This window comes from Malaya genurostris, chromosome 2, assembly GCF_030247185.1.
Source record: "Malaya genurostris strain Urasoe2022 chromosome 2, Malgen_1.1, whole genome shotgun sequence".
Lineage (NCBI taxonomy): Eukaryota > Metazoa > Arthropoda > Insecta > Diptera > Culicidae > Malaya > Malaya genurostris.
The window spans coordinates 108,314,472-108,338,821 of NC_080571.1; the positions used below are offsets into that span (position 1 = coordinate 108,314,472).

A 24,350-nucleotide genomic window follows, 5' to 3' on the forward strand; every position below is an offset into this window, starting at 1 on the left:
ATGTACTCGAAGTGCGCTTGTGTTCGTCTTTCTAGCCCTAAAAAATTATGTGCGGGATATCCAGCGACAGCATATCTTTCTCATCTGCAGAATCTGTTTTTTTTGTTTCGGTTTCTGATTTCGGGAAGGGCCAGTGCTTCACGCCCCCTCTCCTCCCTCTGGATACGTGGCTATCGGTAAAATTTAATATTGAAACCGTTGAATCATGTGAAATAACATTTCTATTTACTGACTACTCTCATATATAAAAAAGAACTAATGATTCCTTCATGGATAGAATAGAACAATAAATTCACTTGAATAATATTTATGCTCATTTTCCTTCAAAATTAGAAGTGTTTGTTTCGATAAGATATGGCATCGTGCTAATTTTGATCAGTGTATTCCATGTCTTTTTTTTTTTTTATATTCAATAATATAATATAATATTAAGGCACACTGCTTAAGCTCTAAGATGCCAAGGGTATTTACTAATCTTAATTATCGTCTAACTTAAAACTAGAGTAGTATCATTATGTAATATAGTATCTGGCGATCGGTAGTGGCCGGTGAATTGAATTTAGGATGAGATGATTCCAGATGGCCATGGTAATTTTCTATGTTGGCCGCATTCTTCGGTCCGTGAGGGTCCGCGGGAAACACCCCCAGGCTACGAAGGCCCGGCGGGTGGCCCGCATGCTGGTCATTGACTGGAGCGGTCTTCCGGTGATGGTGATGTTACGGAAGAGAATGAAAAAAAAGAAGTAAATATTGTGGGAAACGGGGTAAAAAAGGGGTGTGGGAACAAAATGTTTGAAAACGACAGAGATCTAATTAGTTGCCATCGAGATGGTGAAAAAACAGGGAAAGGGGAACGAAAAAGTTAGTGACAAAAAAAAAGATCTTGTTAATTCCAATGAAGATGGTGAACAGGGACGGGGATCGAGAGAATCGGGCGGATGTTAGTGTCGAACCTGTAGGTGGAGATTATATTTTCTGAGCGAGGAATAACACATTACACTTGTATATCAATGTGTTTGAGGTACTGGTATATGAGAAGCATATATGAACTATCCCGACTCGCCAACACATCCCGAACCGGCACCTCAGGCGGTCTACCTCGGGCCCTGAGGGATTCCAGTAGCTTCGACCTGGCGTCACGATACTCTACGCACGACCACACGACATGCTCGATGTCCTGATAACCGTCGCCACAGGTGCAGAGCCCGTTCTCCACGATCCCGATACGCCGGAGATGTGCGTTGAATGTATAGTGATTTGACATGAGCCGTGACATAACGCGAATGAAATCACGACTCATGTTCATCCCCTTGAACCAAGGTTTCGTCGATACCTTAGGGATAATGGAGTGTAGCCATCGTCCCAGTTCGTCATTCGTCCATGAAGTTTGCCAACTTTCGAGAGTTTTCTGACGAGAAATACTGAAAAATTCATTGAAGCAAATTGGTCTTTCATAAATATCACCTTCCAATGCGCCCACTTTAGCCAATAAGTCTGCCTTTTCATTGCCCGGAATGGAACAATGCGAAGGGACCCAGACTAACGATATTAAATAAGACCGTTCAGATAAAGTTCTCAAATGTTCCCGTATTTTCCCCAGGAAATATGGGGGATACTTTCCTGGCTTCATTGCCCGGAGAGCTTCTATTGAACTTAGACTGTCCGTGACAATGAAGTAATGGTCTTTGGGCATGGTTTCAATGATCTCGAGGGTGTACTGAATAGCAGCTAATTCTGCGACGTAAACTGAAGCCGGATCACTGAGTTTGTAAGAAGCGGTGATGTTTTGATTGAAGATGCCGAAGCCTGTGGACTCGTTGATGTTTGATCCGTCAGTGTAAAACACCTTTTCACAGTTGACTGTTCTAAATTTATTATAAAAAATATTTGGGGCCACTTGAGGGCGCACGTGATCCGGAATTCCACGAATTTCTTCTCTCATGGATGTGTCGAAAAACACAGTAGAATCAGAAGTATCCAAGAAATGAGCACGGTTGGAAACAAACGAAGAAGGATTAATATTCTGAGCCATGTAATCAAAATACAAGGACATAAAACGGGTTTGAGAGTTAAGCTCAACTAACCTTTCGAAGTTTTCAATCACCAGAGGATTCAAAATGTCGCATCGAATGAGCAAACGATATGAGAGATCCCAGAACCGGTTTTTCAGTGGAAGAACGCCTGCCAGCACTTCGAGGCTCATCGTATGAGTCGATTGCATGCAACCCAAGGCAATACGCAAACAACGATACTGAATTCTTTCCAGCTTGATGAAATGAGTGTTCGCCACTGATCGGAAGCAGAAGCATTCTTAGTTTTAACGTCTAACGCCGCGTAATTCCGGTAATTATCAGGTGTTCCATTTTTTCTGAATTTTTTATACGCGGAGGCTCTCTCCGCGTTTAAATTTGTGCACTCTTTGTCCCACCACGGGTTGGGAGGACGGATGTTAGTTTTTGCGCCGGGTACACGTTTCGTCTGAGCTTGAATCGCAGTATCGAGAATCAAGCCAGCCAAAAACGTGTACTCTTCCTCCGGAGGAAGTTGTAGAGTTCTTTCAAGTTTCTCAGATATCGAGGTCGCATAGCTATTCCAATCAATATTCCGTGTGAGGTCATACGAAACATTGATTGTCTTCGATGGTTTTAAGCCGCTGGTGATTGATATTACGATCGGTAGATGATCACTACCGTGGGGATCAGGAATTACCTCCCACGTGCAATCCAACCGTAGCGATGTCGAGCAAAGGGATAAATCCAGCGCACTTGGTCTTGCTGGTGGTGCAGGAATCCGTGTCATTTCTCCCGTATTCAAGATTGTCATATTGAAGTTGTCGCAAATATCATGGATCATAGCTGATCTGTTATCGTCGTGAAGACAGCCCCATCCCGTACCGTGTGAGTTAAAGTCTCCTAAAACCAACGTCGGTGCGGGAAGGAGCTCTATGATATTACTGAGCCGCCGATGCCCAACCAAGGCTCTAGGGGGAATGTAGATGGAAGCAATACAAAGGTCCTTACCTTTGATTGTAACATGACATGCGACAACTTCAATACCTGGTATCGAGGGGAGGTTAATTCGATAAAAAAATAGCACTTTTTGATCCCTAAAAGTACTCCTCCATAGGGAACATCTCGATCCAGGCGAATAATGTTAAAATCGTGGAAGTTTAAGGATATTTCAGAAGTTAGCCAAGTTTCGCACAATGCAAATGCGTCACATTTCAGATTATTTACTAGAAATTTAAAAGAATCTATTTTTGGGATGATACTTCTGCAATTCCACTGTAAAACAGTGATTAGATCCGTGACCTTGGTGGATGATTTAGCCATCGAAGGATACAATCGCTGAGGGAAGGGGCCAATTTGCAGTCAACTGCTTCAAATATGTTTTTACTGTTGGCATGAAAGCAATTAAAATGCTTCTAAGAGGGTCTGAAATATTGAAAGTTGTAAAAATCCAGTCCACAACATCAGAGAACTTGATAAGTCCAGCACCTAGTTGGTTCTCTGGAAGATTTTCTGGGACGCTTGGGGATTTTGTAGTCCCGGGAAGTCGTGGGAATTCCATCTCGGAATTGAGTTTTCCGAGACCAGGAGCTTTTTGCTTCGGTGTTGTGTCCCGATTCCCGTTAGCTGTAACTTTTCGAAGCCCTTCGGAAGACACATTCGAACCCTTACTAGGTAGCTTATGAGAGGATTTATTTATTCTTTTCCTACAGCTATGAGGGACCGCCGAAGATGGACCTTCCAAAGGGTCGTCAGAATCGCTCTCGTCAGTTGACAAGCAGGCATATGGGTTCGTTGTCTGTTTAGGAGGGGTGGCACTTTTAAGCATCTCTGCGAAAGAACGCTTGGAGTGCTCCTTTAGGGAACGCTTCATTCGATCACCTCGCAGTTTGTAAGCGGGACAATCAGAGAGGTCATGCGGACCCTCCTTACAGTAGAGACACTTTTCAGCATCCTTACCGCAAGAGCCGTCCGCATGAGCTTCCCCACAGTTAGCACAACGTGGCTTATTGGGCCAAGCAGAACCGGCGAAGGTCACACGATAAGAGTCTGATTGGGGATAGGACTTTGTTCCATCCCCGGCGATCGATACTGAATGCAATCGCTTGCAATCCAGTATCTTGACATTCTTAAGTGAGGGGTCTTTAAAACAACCCGCCCCGTACTTAAGAACGTCCTCGCAAGTCAAACTCGAATCGGTGACCACACCGTCGATTTCTACTTCGCGAGCTGGCACGTAGACGCGGTACTCCCGCGTAAAAGGATCATTTTGAACGAGCTCATTAGCCTGTTTTGAACTGGTAAACAGGACCCTGAGCTTGTCTGGACGTATCTTATCAAAACTTTTTATAGTATTGTATCGCGAGGACAGGTCCCGCGATATTTTTAAAATATTTAATTTTTTTTCTTTCGATTTGGTCCGGAAATAGACCGCATAAGGACCGGCCGGTAGTGCGAGCCCATCCGGATAGCTCTTTATGCGAGACTTTTTATAGTCAAGGGAAGTCTCCATTTGATCATCGGGAACGGGGGGGTCAGAATTTACACTAGACATGTTGCGGAGCTACCTCCGCACAGAAATAAGTGAATCGGGGAGAAATAGAACAGTCGAATGCAGGAAGGAAAAAAAAACTAAATAATGATACTTAACTTAAATCCAACGGGGGCCACCAAGGCCTAGCCCTCGTCGATCGGCGTATCGCCGCTGCGATGGTTTGCAAAAAACCTCCGAGAGGAAAAAGCACACTCTTTTTTAATCCGCACAGTGATATCACGTACACCGCTGGGCCTGTTTTGATCGATCGAACAATCACCGGCTAACGGTACTGTTTCGATCGTCCGCTCACAACAATACACTGCTTCAGTATATAATGTGCATAAAACCTCTCACAGGAAAAAGCACTATTGTCTATTACACAATAGCAATCTAGTTTTGATCGTCCGGTCACTTTATCACACACGGCACTGGTTTTCAACGCTTTCGCAGTAAACACAAAGCACGTCCGTTCACTCGGAAGGTTGAAACGGCAATCTATTCCATGTCTTTGTAGGATCATTTCTAATCATTTCATAGTTTTGACATTTTCAGTATATTTTGCAAATAACTGACTCTTTATTATGTTATAAGTGGGATGCCAAATTCTTGTAAAACTTTTTAACACCTATAACTTGCAAAACAGTAACGTAGATAATGCTTCGTAATGCCTAAAATTTATTTAAAGTAACAAATGAAACGCTTCGTAATGCCTACCAAAGTCCCGGCATTACATTCCTTTTGTGGAATTTGGCCTTTCTGTTTCTACAGACTTCGCAGCCGATTCTTAGTGTACAAAATCATTGCGTGGCTAGTACTATGGATCCTACTGACACTAAAAATCCTTTCAGGTCGGGGCTCGAACATACGACAACTGGCTTGTAAGACCAGCGTCCTATGCATTGAACCGTCAACCCGGGTAATGACTATAACTTACAAAAAAGTAATGCATGTAACGCTTATAACTTACAAAAAGTAACGTAGGTAACGCTTTATAACGCCTATAACTTACGAAAAAGTAACGCCTGTAACGCTTCGTAACGTCTATAACTTTAAAAAAATAATCGCATGTAACGCTTCGTAACATCTATAATTTACATAAGAGTAACGCTTCGTAACGCCTATAACTCACAAAAAAGGAACGCATGTAATGCTTTATAGGGCACATAACTTACAAAAAAGTAACGCATGTAACGCTTCGTAACGCCTATACCTTACAAAAAAGTAACACATGTAACGCTTCGTAACATTTATAACTTACAGAAAAGTAACGCATGTAACACTTCGTAATGCATATAACTAACAAAAGAGCGACGTATATAATACTTCGGAAAAAACCCTTCCTCAAAAATAACGCATCGTAACTCGTTAACCGCAAGAATCTAACCCTTATAACGGTTTTTAAAATTCATATTTTCCACAAAATAACTCATATGAATTTTCATATTTTTACTCAGGCGTTGGCTTAGATAGGCCTCAAAAAACTTCGTAACGCTTCCTTTTATTTTACCCCAGTTTCATCTTTCATTTTATGTGGTTTTGACTCTGTTCTGCTTCGTAGGGCCTTCCGCTGCGTGTTTTATCGGTAGTGAAGTTTTTACCATTACGTAACTCACAAAACCTCTATCTCACTGTGTAATTTACAAGATCAACAGCCCCATAATATTTCGATTCTGTTTCTGATTTCGGGAGGAGCCATGACCCCTCTGGGTATGTGCAATGGCATTATTATTATTATTATTATTATTATTATTATTATTATTATTATTATTATTATTATTATTATTATTATTATTATTATTATTATTATTATTATTATTATTATTATTATTATTATTATTATTATTATTATTATTATTATTATTATTATTATTATTATTATTATTATTATTACATTGTATTTAACATCATTTCAAACGTAATAGAAGCAATTTTCACTTTTTGCTTAAATCGATCCATGACTAAAATGGACTGACTGGCGTTTCAGAATCTGATTGATTCGACACAAAATCGACTATAAAATGGCGAAGAGTTTTTGCGTTGCTATAACAGCAGTATTGCATAATAGTCGAACTATTTTTTCTGCGATATGCGATATATTGGTACAATAGTTCTACGATTTCCCCCGTATTACGATCAGTTTTTTTCACAAACATGGTAAACCATTTCGATTCATTTTGATTCATCACAATAAAATATTTTTTCCATCTCGTGCATTAATCAAAAGATGTGGCTTTAAACTCTTTTCATTTGTTGTTAATTGTATTGTATTGATTGTAGGTCAAGAAATCAATGAAATTATGCGATAAATTTAGATAGGATTGCCCATTGGATACAACATGGGCCCTAAAGTTGGGATGAAATTATTTTCTTTGATGTTGGATATTAATGCTTCAGGCTATCAATCTATAAAAATATTTCGAAACGTGCAGATTTTTTTTTCTATGGCCGATTCGCTGCTAGCGATTCATCAAGTTTTGACAAACAATTTCCGAACCGTTGATAAAGCAACTTTCGTTTTCCTTTTAATTGAACTTGTTTTAATTCATACCATCAATGTTAGATCGAATCGATAGCTGTGCAAATTGTGTGGTATTCTAAAGAGCTATTTTGAACCCGTCGCGCTAATTCGATTGCTTGATTTGTTATTGCGTACATTTGAAATACCGAATGTTTTCCCGTGTAGGATTGATAAGAATACAATATATATGTTGTAATCCAAAGTGCGCTGCATTGAATGTGCTTACAGTTGGTGTGCTATTTATTGGTGCCATTTCCGGTGTCCTACACGAAGGGAGAATATCATTTTCGGTGGTTGTGTCAGTGTGTGGGAGCACAATCGTGATCCTACATGAATGACTATCTACGGGATATACACGAATTTACATCTAACGCCGGGATGTAGATAATAGGAATCGAAATCATTAGGAAAAGCGTGTGGGTGTTGTAGCTATCGGATGTGGTGCGATGATCAATATAGATATATTGGATAATAATAATAATAATAATAACGATTGGGTAACTGCTCCGTGACCACAGACATAACATAGAAAAAGGAAATTCATCAATTGAAGGTCTCACAATACAAACTACGGGATCGGAGGTGAATATTTTATTTAGTGGGAACCATCTGGGAATAACAGAGTTGGTTAAAGATAGATGGATCGAGAGATAGATAGAGATAGACGGATTGATAGGAATGGAGTTCAGATAAAGAGACAGAGAATAACATAAAAAGTACTTACGTCCAGCAGTAAGTGGGTGCATCAATGCAGGATGTGCAGCTGTGGCCGCTGTATTAGGTTGTGGTTTTGGTTTGCTCACTTTAGTGTTACTCTTGGCGAATTCCAAGCGTATTGTTTGGGGCATATCAGGATCGAAGCGTACACCTTGCTGCAATATTTATATTCGGGTTGATTTTGTGCATTTGTCAATTCGAATCGGTTCTGGTAAGCATTAGTTGTTGTTGGATCGTGGATAAACAGTTTCAATCGTAGCGTAGGTAGTAGGTAACAAAAGAATTGCTGAGATTCCTTGGAACAAGTTGTCCAACGAACTATCCGAGAAAAAAAAACTTGTCGACGCAAAAATGTTTCAGCAAAAATTGTTGTTTCGAAAGAAAAAAATGCAAATATGTCACGTAGAGGGATTCCAGATTGTTACAATGGACTGGCGATGTTGTATCTAAACTGATCCAAATTCAAATTACACTCCGTTTGAAAAAGTAGAAGATCTTCTCTGTTTTTCATAGGAATATATAGGGTAATATTTGTAGTATGTAGCTTGAAAAAAATAAAAAAATATCGAGGATTGAAAGTTCACCTTAGTTTTCCACCAAGTAACATCTGAAACTTATTCATAAAAAAAGAAAAGTGAAACATATGCTACATAATGGTCGCATGAAAGACACAACGAAACAAACCGGATTATGATGATGACAACGAAGTCAAAATAATGTTACGAATTAACATCTATGCTACAATAAGTTCCAGTGGGACTTTTTGTTAACCTAATTTTCACGATATGGTCACATTGACTAGTTTTAGTTGGCAACTGATCACCGCCAATAAATGTAGGGTAAGATGTTCGGTTGCCGGCACCTCACCGTAACTTTTGACAGAAAGCAGATAGCGTCATTCCGACAAATGTCATGTGTGTGTAATAGCAGCTCGTTCTGTTTGTGCCGAATACCAAAGCAAACATACGCTTTTACTTTTTGCTGTGCTTAAAACAAAATTTATTTCAACACAAAAGTTTTTTCTGACTTTTTGATAGTATCATAAATTGAAGAGCATCAATCACACCAACGGATTAAATATTTATGAAGTTAAAAACAAAGTTTTTCTGTAATATTTAAAATGTCTACCGATTTCGGTTACCGGTTCCCTATTTTTTTCGACAAATCGTGAAGAATTGTCAGTGATATGCAGAGATGCCAAATCTGCAAATATGTCTGTAAATTATTTAATTTCGTAGTTAACCTGCAAACCATTTTTCATCTGAAGACTTTTTACAGACTTTTGAAACTTCGATTGTTTGCAGACATTCGTCAGAATTTACAGAGATTTTAAAATTAGGGCGATCTTTTTGTTTTTGCCAGTTAAACTTATTGTATTAACTGGCATCTTTGGTGATATGCAACACGTGGACAAACGGAATGGCTTCAATACATCCGTCATATAAGTAAAAACTTTGGATCTCTGGTTATGTTAGTCATGGCGACTCCAAACTAATCGTTAAGAAAATGGACTTTAATGCACTGATTAATGCCATTTAACATTTCTTAGTGGATATGAAGCCAACAAATTCGACTGCAGCAACATATTCAATGCAGCGAAGCCGGTGGAAGACCGGCCAAATCAATACCAAAGGTGCCACCATCCAAATCATCGGTCAAGAGAGCCTAGGCGAAGTCACCAACAGCCAATGAAGACTTTTGTCCAAAACGACTCCGAAAAGAATAAATTCCGATTTTCCTTTGAATAATTGAAGTCTTTACTTACATTTTTCCATTGGTAACCGAGTACTTTTTTTGAAATCACTTTTATAACTTTACTAAATTGATAATAAAGTTTTGTTTCAATCAAATGAATCAACTTAGTATCCTAATCAGTAGTTAGCTAGGGACTTTAACTTTCTATTGATGTATATATGTCCACTTAATGTGCACTTAATCAGAAGGTATGAGCTTAAAATAAAATGGTGCCGGTAACCGAACACTCTCCCCTAACAATGAAAAAGTGATATGTACTTTAAGACAAATACCGTTTTCGTTTATTGATCAGAGCAGCCCGAGAGCTGACCCAAAGTCGCCCAAACAACTTTTGATATGCTTGTTTCAGATACCTGGGATTCTCTAGATTGGACTGCAATCGCATAGTTTCCCTCTGAAAATTTTCTTGGGTCGCACCAAGCATCCATGCGAGTTTGTTTATTTTTTCTTTTTTCATGAGTTGTTGTTTAGGGCGCGTACCACGTGTTCGTTCTACTCGGAGTCAGAGTCGCCCGCGTGTAGGTTCAAAAACGAAAACGGTAAAAGTTGAGTTATAATTTCATATGGGTTACCGTATCCGTTGTGATTCAAAAAAGGAAATCAAATACAGTGTCAATTAAAAGTTTCCGTACATTTTACCAGTCAAAAATATTATATCAATAAGTATAGATAAATTTCTCAATTTGAAAATAAACAGCTTATACGTTAGACTATTGGAATTCCGGAGATTTCTTTCCGGTATTTTCGAAACAAACTTTATTTTTTAAGTATATTTTCTGTATAAGAGAGAATATTTGTACTCTTTGCCAAGGCAGTGTGCGTATGGAAAACCATTATGTCCAGTAAATTAAATATTCACTAAATGTAGTGGATTTCAACAAGCAATGGAAGAATGGAAAAGAATACATTCACAAGTTGTAACTTGACACAACCGTATTTTTTCGGTTTCATTGCGACTGATGTGCGCAATATTCGTTACCTAGAACTTGTTTTGCAACCCTCGGCAAGTCGCACAATTTCTGCTTACTACACTTTTCAGGTTTCATAGCAGTTACAATGTACATTAATATCTTCAACTTGTTCCATGAATTCGTTTCATATAAGTTACTGTCATTAAAGTGTAACAACGTGTATTACTTGACCCAAGCATAAGTTATGTCATAAAAGTCTAATTGTATTTTTAACTTTTCGATTATGGTATATATTCAAAATATAAAAGAATAAAAGCTCTGCAGTTATGGTTGCATCATGGTTAGCTTGATATAATTACCTAGTGCCGATATGAAACATACAAGCATTGGCGGTTTTGTAATGAAAACATTTATTATGTGCTATTACAGAATAAATACAATGTTATTTTCATACTGAAATAATGCTTACGTTTTGTAGAAAATATTGAAAGCTCAGTTTCCTACAGTTCACCATAACCAAAACATAACAACTTTTAAAGCAAACTTTTTTCTTTCTGTTAGTTGAATTTAATGCACAAAGAAAATGAAAGTATTGCTTTTGACGTGAATACATCTTACTTTGTAATAAATGAAACAATAACAATTTCCTTTCTAAATGCCATCGAAAATTTGATTAGAAAATTTTGATAAAATTTTCCGAAAATAAGTTAAAATTGAATTTTTTTCAGACTTTTGGAATTAACAAACTTCAAGGAGGAAGATCCAATATTCTTGAAGGACGGTTTTTTAAGATGTGTGTGATATTGATCAGTCCCACTATTCAACTGAACGACTATTTAAGCAAACCGTTCGTCGAATTTCGATTGTTAACAGAGAAGATCCCCTCGCGTTGCAACATATCCTGATACAGCAATATAGTAGTAACTGAAGGTCGATCGACGTCAAAATACAAAATATCGCCAGTACATAATATTCCATTGCCAGTAGATTTCGAAACAGTTATCCGATTTAATATAAAAATTGAGCAAGGCATAGGTAGTTGAAAATATGAAACAGTGTGGAATTGGTGCAGAATAGCTATATCTCCCTCTATCGATTGATTAATATTGTTACTAATTTATTTTCATTGCTGCGGTTGCAGAAGGTTTTTGGTTTTGATTGCTAGTTGAGTATGATTTGAATTTTGTTTTTGTGAAACATTTTTTGTTGTTGCTAGGATTGAAACGAAACGAAGAAACATTACGTACACTTATAAACTGAGAACAAATTAAACGGTCACTCAAACGATCAAACAGAAAACGTATTATGGAGAACTCGGTTAGATTCCAATCGATTGGGGACAAGAACAAAATTCAAATTAGTGTTGGTAATGAAACGTAAAAGAAACAAATTTACAATAGAAATGAAATCAGATAACATTTAATATGGTTGTGAGAGAACGGAAACGATTGGTGAGACTTGGAATTTTCAGCTCGCGGTGAAACGATCGGGATTGATTCATTGATATTTATAAATAAGAAATATTCGTTTTGTTGGTGAGGGGTGAGCAGAAAGAATGTGAGTAAAAAGTGATTTTTTGGGTGAAATGTCAGTCGCTTGAGAGTGTTCCAAACTCGCCTTTGATGAAGGTGCTACCGCTAAGTGTTTAACGATTTATATTATACGGGTCCGTTAGCTAGGGGGAACGCAATAGTTGTTGGCTATGTGGGAATGTAGAAAGTTCCTACAGCACGTGCTGTTTGCCTCTATCCGTATCGATCAATTCTAGGCGAACAAAAAAATCAAAACCCTTGCAGATAAAATAAATCCCGATACGATTAAATATAGTGAAAAAATACCAGAGAACTAAAATTACTAAGGAGCGCAACGGGGAAAAAACTAGTTCCTGTTTTAAACACCTCCGGGCTTATTGCGAGCTAAGGAAAAGCGTTCTAGCAATTAAATTACCTGCAGATCCTGTTTCGCTGCCTCTGCACCGGAGCGGGTGCTGAACGTGACAAAGCCTACCGGCTGCAAAAAAAGGAAGAAAACATTCAATAGATTTCTCCATCACGCTTAATCCCATTATCCTAATTCTACATTTTCTCCCCGTTATCAGATAACGGAGGGTGCGTGTTAGAAGCCTTTTCTTCTCGGCACACCGACTTGTCGAACACTTACCGATGCTGTCTTGCCATTTTTGCTGGTAACCTTCAGTAGTGATCCTTCGTAGCCCTCGTAGGCTCTGAACAGAAGGTACAGTTCCCGGGGCTTAGCGTCCATTGGTAGTCCACTGACGAATAAGGTGCGGACCTGGTTGGGAGGGATGAGAGAAAAGTAGAAATGGTTAATGAAATCGGGAAGGTTTACACGCAAATCTGATATATTTGTTCTTTCAACTAATGAAGGTTGGTTGGGCAAGATTATTACGGAGCACTGCCTTGCGGGACTGACTAAATACGATGCTTTGTTTCGCTAAATGAACGTAGAGGAAAATTTCACAAAAAAAAAATGATGCTTAAAAAATGTTATACATTCATGTAGATATCATATTGCATGTTTCACGTTTTGGAATGTCATAGATCGATTAAACGCATGTCAGTATGCCAGTACAGTGATGTTGTTGCGAGAAGTTTAAAAGTTTTTCGTTGACTTTTTAGCCTATAGAACTAGACTCTGAAGAAGTAAATTACTTAACACTTTTCCAAATTGGTGTTTTCTAACATATTGTATCTATTACACCATGAATAAAAATTTAGGGAAATCAAGGGAATTTCGATTCATTAACATTTTAAGAAAATACGAATACTGAGGCTTTGACGTAAGTTGAATCTGGTAAATTGTTTTCAAATATGAAACGTTTCTGGTTTTATAGGGGGTTCCTCGGTTCCTGCTTCCATGTCGTAAAAGGCGACAATTTCAAGAGTTATTTTTCCTTTCAGTTATCAGATATTTTTAATGTTTCACATCTAATAATTCTATTTTACTAAATTATATCTTCATTTAATCTATTATTTTCCATCTAGCTTCGGAGAAAAGTTTTATTTGGAATTTTCATATTCCAAGTTATTAATTGTCTTTCATAATCCTGTGCATAAATTGAATGATAAAAATCAACTATTGCGCAAATCCGTTGATATTACAAAGTTAATAAAATCGGTATATTGAATTCATGGTGAAAAAAAAAACTTGATATTAATATTTCAAACAATAAATCTATATTTTTCTCTGTACCCGGCTGCCCAGATCAATCAATATAACCAATTAATATTTTAATAAATAATTAAAATAATAAATCGAAAATAATAAAGAATCAAGATACTTGTGAAATTTGTTGACCTTTATTTGGTGATTTAAAATAATTTTATAACAACTGTTTAGAATATGTCAGTGCCATGAATCAACTATTTTATCTAAATCCTATTCACTCGTTTATTTTGTATCACATTAATTCATTTATAAAAAATAGGGAAGTTTTTATTCTTTACGCGATAGTATTGCAAATTTTTCTTCAGTTTCCTCGAATAAAAGCTGTGAATCAAGACTTCCCGGGACTTTGATATAGGATATTGTTGAAACGTTCACTCGGGAAGTCAGTGAGTTTAGTGGTGCATCCGAGCATCTTGAAACCGGATTATACTGAGTCGCGCGCGAATAATACCAATACTGAAATTTTTACTAACAAATATCCTTCTCCCGTGACACTTGTGGAGTGCGCAGTAGTATATACGGCCTCTAGTAACAACAAGTGTTGGATATTTAGAAGTCATTAAAACAGATTCATAGAGATAAAATTTAATGTGTTTGATTCACAGTTATTGGTAAATATGATTACAGAATTCGGTAAAATGTTGCTCTACCAATTAATTCAGAAAAGAAATTTGCATCAGAAAATTCTAAAATGCAAGAGTAACTAGATGAAGATTCTTGCCAAAAGTACTTGGAGAAAGTCTTCAGTTACTCATAGTAATATAATTTAATAATAATACCCATAATTTCATAAAATAAAAAGTTTAATTCAAAATGCCTTTATCTTTTTGGAGGAAAATCTCCGTTCTGAAACTATAATTCTGGTAATGTAATTCGTAATGATAAATATACAATAAGATGTTCTGTATATTTCCCTTTTCAAATATTATACAGCCCTTGCAAAACTACTCAAGAGCCTATGAATTGTACTTCTCCATTGTTGCTCAATGGAAGAGCAGCTCTACACATTAGAAAACTTACAATTTTAAGAAATGCGATATCAGCAGCAGGAATATATCGTCAGGTCAATAAAACTTATTTTTACTGGAACTATTATTACTAAACTGTGAGTTCTAACACATCGTTCGCTCGATAAAGATATTTGACACAATAAAGAGCGTACTCGTAAACATACAACACTTTTTTTGTGAAACTTTTTATTGGATTTGGAAAAATTAGTTTAACGTTTTGCATGTAAAAAATTTCGTTGCAATCTGTCAAGTGGTTATCGAAATGGCTTTCAAGTAAGAAGGGCTTCAACGAAAAAATTTGTGCGCGGTTGTGGAAAAAACAGGTCAGTCCCACATGTGGATCGTGGATCAGTTGAGAATTGACTATTCAACCATGTCTCATGTGGTTAAATTGTTCAAGGACACCCAGATGACCCCGCGGCGAACTGGCAGCGGAACAGAAGCGAAAAAATGCAACCCTGAGAACGCAAGGAAGTCGAGAGATTTGCGTGAACTGCAACGCTCCATTTATGTGCATCTAATAAGATGTAAAATCACAGGATTTTTTTAAGTGTGTACGGAAGAAGAAGGTCGAATAATTGCCAAGAAGTACTTGGTGTGGCCAAATATTTAGAAAAGAATGTCCCCAGAAGAGATTGTAGTCTTTTCTCCGGCCCTTCAAAGGTGACACTATGTTTTGGCAGAATTTGGCATTGTGCCATTTTGCGAAGCCAACGTATCGAATGTGGCCAATCCGCTAAACTCGCCAGAACTTCAGTCAATAGTAAAATTGCTGTCGATCATGATGGGAAAGCTCTGAAAAACAGGGAAAGTCTTCAAAATCGACATAAATTTGAAGAACGAGTGAATGAAAGTGTGTAAGAAAGCTGGCGTAAGCGTTGCACAGTAATTGATGGATGTTGTTAAGTCCAAAATGCCGGTATTTACCCTAGGAGAGGCTAACTCCTAAATGACTAGGAGAGGATGTTGACAAAAAAAAACAATTTTGATAAAAGCAACATGTGTTTATTTATTCCATGTGGATTACAAAATATCCAATGTAAAATCAATTTTTGGGGATCATTTTTGTCTGTTGGTTTTTTTAGTGCAGTCCTTTTAATTTGGATTCTTTTTGTGAGATCTCGTGTTCGTATGTTACCATCATTCAAATTGCTAGACATGTTCGTCGTCAGAAATGTCGACAAAATTATAGATATCTTTGTTCCTTATTTGCAGTATTCCCCCAAACACCGTGCTCGTAAAAGTTCTGTTTTCATAACGAACTCGCAGTCATTATCAAACCCTAACACATTTGTACAAGACTGCGGGCACATATCCGGAGGTACACTCAAACGCCATGGAGTGATGTCAGATTTTTACAATGTCCTTTACGAAAATTTTCGATAGTACATGAGTTTCACGAGGTTGGTTGGCTCTAAATGTTATCTAAAGAACTACTAAAATTACTTCTTCGGAGTTAAAAATCCTAATCCTAAACTGCAAATCTAGAATAGTTGGTTTCGCTTTGTGCACTTTTCGCAGTACAAAACTCGCACCAAACGAGCGCCAATAAAACTAGCATTTAGCTGCTTCGCATTCGAGAAAAATGTTCGAAAAGGAGCATTTTGATAGTTTATTTCCCCTCAAATGCTGAAATATATGAGTGATTGTACGACTTGTGTTACGATTATATTTATGTAATGATTTCTTCGAGGTCAAAGCTAGGTCAACTTACAAATAACTGGGAATGGCGCCTGGAATACAAACGTACTCATCCGTATCCAAATAGTCCTTTCCAAGACTTCAAAGCCACTTACGGTTCTTTTCAGAATGAAAAAAGTAACGTAAAGATAACCACCACCTGAATCGGTCAGTATAAGTCGAAACTAGTTAACGTTCAGCATGACAGTCAAGACGTTGCACTTCGGTGCAAACAGAAAAAGTGTTCTGTATATTGCAGAAACTTTATGTCTGCCTAGTGGTTTATGTTGAACTGCTTGGTAACATAACAGTTCCACATAAAGTGTTATGTTTTGACGAGTCGAAGACGAAACATAAAGTATAAAAAACGTAAAGAACTTATTTAGAAAGCTGTCTTAAACTACCGCTCTAATTCCTAGAATACAAACGTAATCCTCCAAAACCGAATGGTACAGGACGATAAAATCTTGAACGGTATCAAATCAGTGAATATCTGTATAGGAATAGATGGGGTAAAAGGCACCCCCTAAGGAAATGTTGCTATATCTTAACTTTAGAGAATAACAAGGAAGAGTTTCATGCATGACTATCTTCCTTTATCATTATTTCTCAAAATTACGTACAAATACTCGCTGAATGCATTGAAAAATACATGAAATATCATATTTTCCAAAACCCTTAAACATTTTCTATTCAAATATATGCGGGGCATGACGCCCGATCGTGGAAAACATGAAAAATATACAATTTAAATTACGCGAAGTGCGATTATCTGAACATGGATAATTTTTGTAAGCGACTACTTGAGAATTTTGACTCACACAATTCGGGCCGTTTTGCCCCCAAAAAAATGAGACGATAAATTTCGACGATTTTTCTATAAAATTGCAAATTCATCTTCTGTATTAGAACTAATGTTAGAAACCCGAATGATTGGTAAAGAAGTTCATTGGTTACATAATTAAAATCGTCTTCCTCACCCTAGAAAATTTCTATGGAATGAACATCAAAAATTACTTATAACAGAGACATAATTGGTTTCTTATATTTTTTTCAGATATGACTGAAAGTTTGGTATAAAAGTTTCATAGTAAATTGTTGTTATGGCGGACTTTCAGTTTCATTAAAATTTCAGTGAAAAAATTGGTAACTTTTGAGAAAAGTGAAAGGTGCATTATGCCTCGGGGTGCGTTTTACCCCATCTTCCCCTGCATTTCGAATGCAGTCCTACGTCAATCTTGCGGCTATGTCTCTGACAGTACCTACTGCAAGTTTTTCTTCTTTGTCTAATAATTATAAATAAAAGGCAACCCTGACATATTGAATTTTGTATCGCTTTTATTATTGTCACTCCCTCCCTCACTCTGATTACTACAGGACTTGTTTTGTCTATCTGCCCTCTACCATAAGTTCATCCGTTACTAACATGTACCCGATGTACGTGCACGGCAACTCGAAGCAAAGTACGTAAAGTGCTCGAAATGAATTTGAACATGAACTTACAGTAAGTTCAAGGCTGGACATGTGCTTGAAACACTAATGTTCATGAGAAGACTACTTTTTAGAAGTCGTAGTACGTCGCCCAAGAGCTAAACATCGATCATAAAATAATTCTAAGTCAATTGCCCACTTTACAGGAACTTCCAGAATTGGCCAACAGAAAAGGTGTCGTGTTCCACCAGGACAATGTTTATCTTTTTCTTGTATTTCAATACTGTGTTGGTGATAAGACATAAGCATCAATAAAAGTAAATCAATTACTAAAATTTCAGTTCGCTTTTACATCTCATCCAAGTCAGTCGATATAACAAAAACGCTTACGTTCGGGACGGAAGAATCCAAGTACAGTATAGTGTAGTGAACAATAGAACGACCTCGAAATGAGTGAACCAAACGAACAAAAGCTACCGCCGCTACGAAAGAATACTATTATTGTTGACTTCAGGCAGTGCAAAATTCGACCTTCGATAAGAGAACTTGAAGGTTTGCTTAAGGAGCAAATGCATCTTGACATTAAACGTGTGCATTTACTTCAATGCAATAAGACAAATAATGTGATTTACATCCAGTTTTATGAAAAGTTCGATGCAATTCAATTCGCAAAAGACAATAACAATGTGCACTATGTGGAGCACGAGAACATTAAATACAACATTCTAAAGTACGTGTGCATGATCTTCCCTCAAGCGTCACCGATTCATATATTCGCAAAACTATGTCCTAATACGGAGAGATTCTCTCTATCGAAAAAGAAAAGTGGAAGATTCTATTCCGGTATTCTTAATGGCGTACATTTATTACGCATACGCTTGAAGAAGGCTATACCTTCTTATGTGATTTTCGGGTAAGATACAAGAATTCCGTGCAAATCATTTGTTACCTATGACAATATGATGGCCACATGTCAATATTGCTAAAAAGCTGTTCACTACGGTAAGCTATGTGATAAACTGGACAAGGAGACAACTACACCAAAGGACAACGGTGCTTCCTTCACACCAACCGCAAGCAACCCCAATACACCTGTGACAGCCACCAACAACAATGTAGCATCCCCTTCAAAGAATCCATCATCATCCCCTTTAGAACAAGTACACAAGCTGCAGTTAACAACTTACCCTCCAACCAACCAGCAATTGTAACCAATGTACAACAAAGTGCATCTACAGCAACTAGTAACGAAAAGAAGACGGAAATCGACAACAATACCAACAATGCGGCAATGGATGACGAGACGAACCACGCACGAAGTGCCCCTCAATCCTCGCAGGAAGGAAATGGAAGCTCCTCTCCCCCTAGAAAAAGGGTGACAACGAGATCCAACTCAAAAAAAAATTATTTTAAAAATCGGCTCAATCGGCCACGTAAAGCTTGTACGCAAATAGGCCTGAATAAAAATATCTTTTAAATAAAAAAAATTACTAAAATTTTTCTCAAATTTACATTTTACGCGATTCAACGAGTTTTACTAGAAATTCCTTTATTAACGTACACAGAAAGAAATAATGAAATTTTTTCGTGAAGTATATCAATAGTAACATGGAATAGACATGGGTTGAATCGAAATTTTGATTGAAAACCTTCATCGATGCAAAACTAAATTGAATTGCATTGAATTTTCAATAAATATAACTGTATCTTTCAATTAACGCTTATTTTGCGATTAAATTGTATTTAAACGTACAGAATTGTAAAGTAATTTTATGTTTAATTACCTGCTCCAAATATGTGCATGAAAATAGATGTAAATTCATAAAATATTTTTATCTGTGTATACTTAACCTTTTTATTATTGTAAATCTTGACAATTGGTTAAATTTTTTTATTTTGTTTTTTTTTTGTTTTATTTTGACAAACTGTGTCAGATGAATCATTACAAACAAATAAACCAAGATATCTATGAGAAAGGCATCCTAAAGTGCAGAATAAAACGGTTCCCCAATCGGACAGTTCATTGAAAGATAATGGATATATATGTTTGTTACATCTTTGTGAGCTGCTATTGAATCATTTGATCAGCTGGTATCGGAACCGAGCTTCAAATTCCAGAAAACGAAGCTTGGTACTGAATTTTTTTTCATCCTTTGGCCGTGTCTAATGCCATTACAAAACGCTTGTCAATATAATTTTTCCAACGAAAAAAGCTTTCAAATGCCATCGAAATGAGAAAACCCGTGCTGAATATAATGGATTTAATAAATACAAAATTATATTCGATAAGAATTCTTATCTACCAAGCAACCATTATCCTCAACAATACGTAAAATGAGCTTTCCCTTGTGCTAATGTCGAACAACTATATCGATAGAGTAACAGTATGAAATCGCAGACCATATCATAATAATGGTTGGGGGTGTCGTGTTGATTGGCAATTTTTCAAAAATAATTTATGCATACTGAAAGTGATCCGTTTGGCGTCCAACGAACTACGAACAATGCCTTTGTGTCGGCGTTGGTGGTCGGTGTACCTCCAATGAACGGCAAATGTCTGGCTGGGTCGGCTTTCACTCACTGCTTCATTTTATTGAATCCATGTTCTACCATCAAACGACGCATTGTAGAATCTTGTGAGTACGATATCAAGTCCAGTAAGTTAAGGTAACCGAGGGTTCGGTCGAGATTGCGCAACTGATGAATTGCATCATGTGACAATTCTATAACGTTAAGGGTTATGATCAACACTTGATAGTGGAAAGGGATTTAGAATATAGCCGACATACCTGCAAGAATGAACGTACGGAATTTCTTCAAATGAAAACTTGTAGTTTCTGAGCCGCGTGCCACTTTCGAAGTAATTAAGGCGTCTGTTTGCCTCTGAGAAACAATTTTCGGTCAATATTTCGTGTGAAAATCGCATTAACTGTTCACCGTCATAATACTCTATTCTAAATGCTCATAAGAATGAATTTTCACATGTTTGTTTTGATTAATGACAATGTTAAACGCTAATGTCAATTAACAATTTCCTTGTAACTCCTTACTATAAAATATGGCCGAAAGGTGATTGCGGGTGGTTGGTGGTTGGGGGTTGAAAATATACATACTACAACTCTCAAGTAAATTACAAAATTGAAATGGCTTTTGAGCAGCCACATTACAAGACTTTGCTTTCAGGCGACGGAGCCGCAAACCAGCCGCGGGGTTGGAGTGTCGTGACTGTTGTTAGGGCTGGAAAATTTTATGTGGCAGTTGTATTACACGTGAAAAATGTTTGCGGTGCCGTGAAAATTAAATCAGACTTCTTGCCATTTGTGGAGCGTTTTATTTGTTGTGCTAATTTCGGAGGTGGAGGAGTTTTAAGAAGAATGGGAAAAGTTTTCCTAATTTGATTTTAATTGTGCGTGACTTCCAAGAAGCTTCACAGTTGCAAGATGAATGATGCTTTAATTGAAATTCGATATCAGGTATGTTACTTCGAGACACCTTCAAAGAGTTTTGAATTTAATGAAGCGCTCGTTGAAAGTTTCTTGCCTGAGCAGTCACGTACCCAGAGGGGGGGCCCGAGGGGCCCTGGCTCCTCCCGAAATCGAAAACATATAATTATTTAGAATGTCTTCGGCATGTGTTACAGAAATAACAAAACAGTAAACGTAATGAAATGTAATACAATATCAGTTCCAGTGAAAAAGTTTAAAGTGTATGTTAAAAACCGCCGTAAAAGGCACACCGAAAATTAGGTACATTATTTTTTTTATCTTTGGGCCCCTCCCGAAGTGAAATCCTGGGTACGGGCCTGTGCCTGAGTATAGCCCCTGTTGGAGCGCAGATATTTCAAATAAAGGGTTTCATTATCTTTTTCAGTATCCCCTCAACAAACGACAGCACTTCGGTTGAGTGAAGTGATAAACTCGAAATATAGCGTGCTTATTTATTCATACCGATGACAAACTGAATGATAAATTTTTGGTTATATTTCATCTTCATTAAACAATCTATGAAACAGAAATGGTTAAAAATTGTGGGTAATACAGGTTATATCTCTAATAAATAATTCCGTATCTACAGGATGTTTCTTTGTATTTTTTCGAACACCATTTCATCCAGCCAAGAGGAATTTAATCACTATTCCTTTGCAATGGACCCTTTTCAACTATGAATAATCATTCTGCCGGCTAGATTATATCGTTTGCTACCGGTGCCGAAGCTCAGGTGAAACAATACCCCAAAGGACTCAATGTCTTAATGAAATTTTAAACAGTATGTCGTATAGCGAGGATCTATCATCACACATGCAGTAACGGAAGGACGAACGGGAAGCCAAGACCCCTTTTACCGAGGGAAACAAAGAAGACAAACTGCCTCCACGTACGAGGTCCAGTCACACCTTGTACTTATACCTGTAAAGTGTCTAAATAAATGATAAGCATATTACGATGGTAAAATTTAATGAGCTGCTTCGTGCATGTTGGCAACATCTGCTCAATTTCTCACGTATACGCTAAACGGCTACGTCACTCGAACGGTTTGCAAAGGAAGTGGGCCAGTGCTAGACCAGGATATCTGGTAGCAGTTTCACTCCCTCATTACTGGATGCAGTAAAAGTAGAAACAATTAACTTGTTCGGCTCGTATGACTTACAAAATGTAGGATGACGTGGTGAGACTTCCGGGGAAATAGTGTTGATTCCCGAGAGATAGGGAGAGAGAGAGAGAGAAAATGCACCTGACATACAGGTGTAAATATTCACAAATTACAGTTCGATTGAGTTGTTAACCACAGCAAATTATCTTAAGTGGAATAGTGTTTCTTTTGTTTTGGAATAGTGTTGAATCAGTGATTAAAAAAATCACGGAATTTCTAGTATATGACAAAGCAATGCGACATAAAATTTTGCAATTTTGGAACCTAACCAACAGGAGTGATTATAGTAGTGCATTGTTTGTGACCGAAGCAGTCTGTCAGTGACGACCACTGAATTGTCCACCAATGTTTCGTCCGAGATGTCAAAGCGCACATTTCGCTTCGGTGCAATAGTTAATATTGTGACACCGTAATGGAACGTCTACTTAGCAGCCCATGTTCAACGTGAACTGCTACAGCACTGCTGAGTCTAAAGCGAAACGTAAAAACAAATGTCAAAGAATCATTTTGCACAGTTGGCTTGATGGCTTTTCACAAGTGAAAATTTCAATTTACTGATGATAAGAAAATTTTGAAAGGTCTTTCGGGATTCATTAAGGAGTGTATCGAAAATAAGCTATCCACATACATTTGTGTTGTATGCATGTTTTTGTGATGGTTTTTTATGCTCAGATCACAGCATGCTGTGCGTTTGGCTGTCAGCTTTCGTTTGTTTACTTGTTTGTGCGGTCGAAATTCTGCGTTTTTAAAATATCACGTATTGAACAGGAAGTGAAAATTAAGGTTCACATGGCTAAGTGAGAAGGGTATTACTATGCGAAAATTGACGAAACGGTTTGGAATTCATCATGCCAGTGTTAAAAACATCATTAATAAGTTTGAGGAACACTATTCTTTGGATGAGCTACCAGAAAGAGGCAGAAAACCCGGTTCTTCCAACCCGAAACTGGACCAGAAAGTGGTATCTCTAATCATGAAGAACAAATCAATGTCAATGTCGTGATTTGGTAAAAAAAGCAGGAACGAGTGTCGGAAGCTTATCCAGCGTATCAAGAGGCGAAATCACCTGACGACCTACAAGATGCAGAAAATTTCGAAGCAAAGTGTAGAACAGAAGAAGCGAGCAGCAACAAGGGCCCGGAAATTGTATTTGCGTCTTTTGCAGTGTCCGGATGCATGCGTTTTGATGGACGATGAGACTTATATAAAGGAAGACTCAAAAACCCTTCCAGGTCCACAATACTTTACTGTCGTCGTTGGGGAAGATGTGAGCGATGCGGACAGGTCGATACAAGTGGAGAAATTCGGTCGAAAGGTGCTGGTATGGCAAGCAATATGGCTTGCGGAAAAGAGTGTAAATTTCGTTGAGAAAAATATCAATCCACCAAATTGCCCTCAGCTACGACCCATCGAACGTTACTGGGCAATCGTGAAGAGTGTCTTCAAGAAGACTGGTAAGGCAGCTGGGAACATGCAGGAGTTGAAAAAAATTGGGCTCAAGCGTCCAAAAAATGCAATGCAACACTTGTCCGGAACTTGATGAAGAGCGTTCGATCAAAAGTTTGAAAGATCTTGAAGGAATAACTTAAATTTCATCCGGTTTTCATTATGCTCAAATTTAACCTCGTACAATAAAGGATCAATTTTTAGTTTGAAAAAAATATCGTTTTTATCATAATTTGATAGAAAAACTTGTGGATAGCTTATTTTCGATACACTCCTTACATCGTCGTAAATTTTAATAAAAGCAACAACCCCGAGGATAGTTACTCTTAAATTATAAGAGAAAAAGAGTAAGAAATTTAATTGAGGCAAGAGAGAAAACTAAGATGGTTATCGTGCCTCATGTTTTGAATTTTGAAACTCACAATTACACTTCTTAGTCACAATTTAATTTACTACTTTTCTATCACGTCGACATACTTTCATTAACTACAACAAACA

The 24,350-nt window shown here is 37.5% G+C and overlaps 1 protein-coding gene across 1 annotated transcript in view; it reads right to left on the minus strand.

Annotated features, from left to right (window-relative positions):
• The window catches only part of LOC131432682 (uncharacterized), a 438,024-nt gene that overhangs the window by 46,264 nt on the left and 367,410 nt on the right, over positions 1-24,350 (minus strand). Inside the window, exons 2-4 of the mRNA XM_058599111.1 lie at positions 12,607-12,738; positions 12,394-12,456; positions 7,788-7,935 (exon numbers count right to left, since the gene is read on the minus strand). Of these exons, the coding sequence (XP_058455094.1) occupies positions 7,788-7,935; positions 12,394-12,456; positions 12,607-12,738 (343 nt within the window). The remainder of the gene's footprint in view (positions 1-7,787; positions 7,936-12,393; positions 12,457-12,606; positions 12,739-24,350) is intronic.